The 5,095-nt window shown below is 32.3% G+C and overlaps 2 protein-coding genes across 6 annotated transcripts in view; one reads left to right on the top strand and one right to left on the bottom strand.

The window, feature by feature from the left end:
- LRRC39 (leucine rich repeat containing 39) overlaps positions 1-5,095 on the top strand; it is a 43,498-nt gene that overhangs the window by 29,684 nt on the left and 8,719 nt on the right. Inside the window, exon 9 of one of the 3 annotated variants that reach the window (XM_017547643.2) lies at positions 966-1,382. The exons of 1 other annotated variant lie outside the window; for it this stretch is intronic. In XM_017547643.2, the coding sequence (XP_017403132.1) occupies positions 966-982 (17 nt within the window). In that variant the 3' untranslated portion in view covers positions 983-1,382. Of the gene's footprint in view, positions 1-686; positions 1,383-5,095 lie in introns of those variants that run through there. One more of the 3 variants, XM_017547640.2, reaches the window with a different exon arrangement.
- TRMT13 (tRNA methyltransferase 13 homolog) overlaps positions 686-5,095 on the bottom strand; it is a 14,477-nt gene continuing 10,067 nt past the window's right edge. For all 3 annotated transcript variants that reach the window (XM_037745405.1, XM_017547626.2, XM_017547627.2), the window contains 4 exons: positions 4,744-4,816; positions 3,825-3,899; positions 1,426-1,858; positions 686-1,157 (listed from right to left, as the gene is read on the bottom strand). In XM_037745405.1, the coding sequence (XP_037601333.1) occupies positions 962-1,157; positions 1,426-1,858; positions 3,825-3,899; positions 4,744-4,816 (777 nt within the window). In that variant the 3' untranslated portion in view covers positions 686-961. The remainder of the gene's footprint in view (positions 1,158-1,425; positions 1,859-3,824; positions 3,900-4,743; positions 4,817-5,095) is intronic.

Genomic DNA, 5,095 nt, shown 5'->3' with positions numbered 1-5,095 from the left:
AAAAAAAAAAAGATGCAGAAGAGAATAACAGTCCTACCATATGTTTGGTTTAATATTTGCTTGTGCATAGAAACCAGTCATGAGTTAAATAAGGCCTAAATTTAAGAAGGTTTTTGGTTTCATTACCTAATTTCTACTTCATTCCAAATTATTTTCCCAAACAGAAAACATACTTATTGTTTGTGCCTATATATGTAAAAAATGACCTGATAAAAGATATGAGATAGCTAATCAACTTCAGAAGTTATTTCAAATTTCAAATTTAATTTGTGAATTATGTTTGTAAGTATCTTTCTGGAAGTTCTAACTAGATAATTATCCAATGAAAAAATCTTTATTCTTTGAAAACAGCTCTTCAGTTTTGTTTTTGTCATAGACAGATTCTGACAATATATACATGTATGGCTCTGGAAATTGGAAGGTGACTTCATTAATTAATCGTGAACATCTCTGAATTTGTTTGCCTTTGAGAAAATCACAATTGCGCTTTCCAGATCTGTAGGGGAAAATGTCCACATATAAGTCAAACTCTCAGATTCGCCCTTGTTACAAACAATCGATCACTACCTCTTGAACTTGAGAAATAAAAAATATTAAATAAATTCAAAGGAAAATAAATTTCCAAAATTAATGCAAATAGAAAGTTAATATGCTAATTATGTGTTGACATGTTATGTATGTTTCAGATCACCAAGTCATCTGTTCAACTACTTTACCAATCTCCATAAATACGGATGGGTAATATAATTCAAGATGCCCTTCTAAAGAGGATTACTTTGGTGAATTCTCTAATGTTTGGACTTTTGCAGTAAAAAGAAAAGCTATTACCAAAGTTTAATGAGGCCACAGCATTTTTTAAAGTTCATATTATCTGCTATTTAAAGTATATATTTTGAATATAAAAATATAATTAAAAAATTTTTTTTGGTGGAAGACAGATGATGCTCCTATTTCTTTTCCATTAGGCAGTTGTTTCTGGTGATGAAGAATGATTTGGTAAAGCGGTTAACAAAACATTTTCCAAAGACACCAGAGGGTCTGTATAGTATTGCAAAGCAGGACTGAATCCCTTCTGCTGTAAATACTGGATTCGACCTTGGTCAATCAGCAATTTACAAAGATGCCCTATTTTCTTCTTTTCTTCAATACTAAGAAGCCTAAATTGAATAAACACACACAAAACATTGTTACAATTTTGCAAAAGTTTATAAAAAATTATTTTTGTCACTTCTATTTATTGAGAGACTGTTAACTAACCCATTTATTTATGATCACAATAAGAGACATTTATATTTTAGCTTATTCTAAAATTAGATGATAAAATACATTTTCATGAATTGTTGATAATAGTCGTCCAAAAATAAAGTACAGTAATAATACAATATTTCTCTATTAGTGTCCTGCATTACAAAAGTCATCTCTTACCCAGGCAAATTATCAGCACCGTCATCTGTGATTCTGTATCCTCCATCATCATGCTCTTCACTATCATCATTTTGATTATCTTGTCTCTTTGTGGTAATATTTGAGGCTTCCAAAGATGTTTTCCGCATCCCACAAGTTGCCCAACTACTCATTCGCTGGAAATAGTGGAATTCCACTGCTCCAAGGCCTAGAGCCCTGAAATATTCTTTGCCCACATAATGTCTCCAATCACACCTGTGGTGACAACAGAGTGCAATAACAATGCCAGCCACAGGGTTCCACTTCTCTGGGACATTTTTTTCATTTCCTTCCTTGGCCAAAGTGTAAATTTCTTTTTCTGTTTTATCATTCTTTATGCGTTTGGCTAAAGGTTCTTCATTCCTTTCCTCAAAACTGGCAGCATAGGTTTCAACCAAACATCGTAATGCAAGATCTGCAAACACAATTATGTGGCCCCCCAACCACATCATCTTTAAAAATAAATATTTTTTACATTTATTAAGCAGTACTGTTTTAAAAAACCCAACAATAAAAACAGCAAAAACCTTTATATTGTAATAATTCTATCGTGAATTATCAACTTGGTTCAAATTTGCTCTTTTCTTACTATCTTCTCAATTTTTTTAATGATTTATTTTGCATAAAGCCTACTTCCCAATAAAACTATCTGAAGTTTAAGATCTACAATTTGAAGAACTTTTACCCAACTACTGAATTGTCTCTCACTTCTCCTACCTTAGCTGAGAAAATTACTTGTATAAAAAAACTATTCACCTCCATTTACATTTTAGTGGGAGGGAGGGAGGGAGGGAGGGAGGGAGGGAGGGAGGGAGGGAGGAAGGAAGGAAGGAAGGAAGACAAGGAAAAAGGGAAACCCAGTGTTGGGTTTCCAGGCATAAGGCACTGTGCCTGACCTGAATATTAACATTTAAAGGGCAGAAGTGGAAGGGGACTGTGAAATAAACAGAAGGAATGACATAGATATAGGGGAAGAACCAGGAAATAAAAGTATCGCAAAAGAGAAGAAAACAGAATCTCAAGAAGGGTAAAACACAATTTCAGAATTTTAACTGCAGCAGAGATGAAAGGAAGATTCAGATACAGTGAATCAGGGGAAAAAAGTTATGTGGAACATGAGAAATGGCCACTGTAGATCAAAACCAGTTCCCCCAGGATGGAACTGGTTTACTTTAGAAGACTTTTTTATGAGGCTTAAATGAGACAAAGTATGTGAAAGTACAGTCATGCATCGTTTAACCATTGGTGTATGTTTTGAGAAATGCATTAGGTGATTTCTTCACTGTGGGAACATCAGAGAGTACTACACAAACCTAAATGGTGTAGTGTAGCCTACTACACACCTAGGATATATGGCATAGCCTATTGCTCCTAGGCTACAAACCTGTACAGCATGTTACTGAATACTGTAGGCAACTGTAACACAAAGGTGAGTATTTGTGTATCTAAATACAGAAAAGATACAGTAAAAATATGATATAATTTTGCAGGACCACTGTCATACATGCATTCCATTGTTGACCAAATCATTGTTATGTGGTACATGACTATAGTCTTAAAAACTATGAAGGCCAACACAAATATATAGTACTCAATGCCATTTCCAGCCAATATGAATAATATCTATGGATGATCCAAGTTACCCATATGGGTAGATGATGAAACTAGCAAAAGTTAGGAGATGATGTAACAATAATTAACATTTATTGAGCACTATTATGTGTCAGACATTTTACATGCAACCCAGTAAATTATTAATATATTAACATCTCTGTTTTATAGATGAGGAAACCAAAGCTCAGAAAGGTTAAGTAATTTGACAAGGTTATACAACAGAGCTGAAAGCTAGACGATCTGATTCCAAAGCACATGCTGTTTCTACTTTACCATGCTAAATCTGATGGATCAAAGTGTTAAGACAAGACATCTTACATATTTTTTTTTTTTGTCTAACGTTTAACTTTTTTTTTCCCCTCAGAATCCTGAAACACAATAGTCTTCTAGTGGGAGAAATTTCTGAGTTCTTTCTAAGCAACTACTCTAAAAAAATCAGTAGCTTCTGGATAGAATCATACAGTTTCCATAAATGGTTTGATTTTCTTTTTCTGGTTGAGACATAGCCCAAAGAAAGAACTTTAAGGTCTAATGTGATGCAGTATTTACATACAAAACTCTTAATTCATCTTGCAAAATGGCCAAAATGAGCAGATAAATAGGAATGCTATGCATCTAATAAAACACAGGGCCCTATAAAGTGCTCTATAAAGATTAGTGAATTATAAACATAAGATATCTATTCAAAAGAGACCACTGATATGGTTGGGGCAGGTTAGGCCAAAACTTAATGCATTAATGTAAACATTATTAGTATGTTCACATACCTGTCGCCACACCACACAGATGCTTTCCAATTCCTACCACAGGTAATTTTCCTTCTCTTAGCACAGGAATCTTGTCTGAAATGGAAATGAGAATTAGGTTACATATTAATGTGGCTTTCCAAAAGAAATAACTAATTAGAGTCTCTGAATTTTAGCCTGAAAGAGGCTCAAACAAAAAATTCTCACTTTATAGAACTCAACATATAATATACAAACTTGTTTAGGGTTCATAACATCAGGAAGTTAATATATTCAGTTAAATAATTTTAAATACAGTGATTTATATACAAATGCTAGGTTGCTTTTCATGGTTGGATTAAAATTAGTGAATGGAAGAGGTTACAAAGATATGTTTGCATTATTTTCTTCGGATAATCTGAAAAATAGAAAAGGTATAAAAAGGCCACTACAGAGATTGATTGAGGAGTGTTCGTGTGTGTGTGTCTGTGTGTGTGTTTTGTGTAAGGAATGTGAATACCACAGTGATGACTTCTTTTCTTTGGTACAATTTAAAATTCTAGGAAGTATCTTTTACCTATTAGCTAGGCAGAGAACTATCTCATTTTCTTTACTGGTTTAGGTAAGAAATGTTAACTGCAAGCAGAAGGCTAATTTATAGTTTGAACAGACCTAATATTAATTTAAACAGGACAAAGAAACAACATAAGTACATATTATAAAAACTTTTAAACTCTTCCCTAATACTTCATTTCCATTTGATACTGAAAATTAAACAAATTTTCAACCTTAATTCAATTTATATCTATTTAAACATTATATAAAACATTCTATATTAACAATGGATTGATTTACTATTTTCCCTGAAGCACTGTTCTGCATGATTGGATTTCTAAGCAACCCTCAGAGTTTGAAACAACTATGACTTATTTGTAGAGCAATGGAAAGTTACACAGCTTACTCAAACACAAGTGTTGAATATCAATTTGAAGTCTTTCAAACACTGAGTTTTTCTTTCTGTGTTTTCCATCCACCTGCATAAATAGAACATTATTGTAATAATTATTTCTTACATTTAAAAAAGCTTTATGAAAATAAAAAGATTTCTATTTGTTTTCAAAATTCAGAGCAACAGAATATATTTAAAAATTAAGATTGTATATTCTTTGATAAGAACTTCAAAATATCACACTTTTTAAAAAAGATTTGAAACGTTTATCAATTATATATACATTATTTCCTTCAACTTTAAAAATTCCCAATTCACTGACAAAAGAACTGAAGTTCACTGCTCTTTTTTTTTTTTTTTTTTT

The sequence above is a fragment of the Cebus imitator genome, unplaced genomic scaffold (genome assembly GCF_001604975.1).
Source record: "Cebus imitator isolate Cc_AM_T3 unplaced genomic scaffold, Cebus_imitator-1.0 Scaffold199, whole genome shotgun sequence".
In the NCBI taxonomy this organism is placed as follows: domain Eukaryota; kingdom Metazoa; phylum Chordata; class Mammalia; order Primates; family Cebidae; genus Cebus; species Cebus imitator.
The sequence above is the reverse complement of the archived record's forward strand: the minus strand, read 5'-3'. Positions and strand labels throughout refer to the sequence as shown.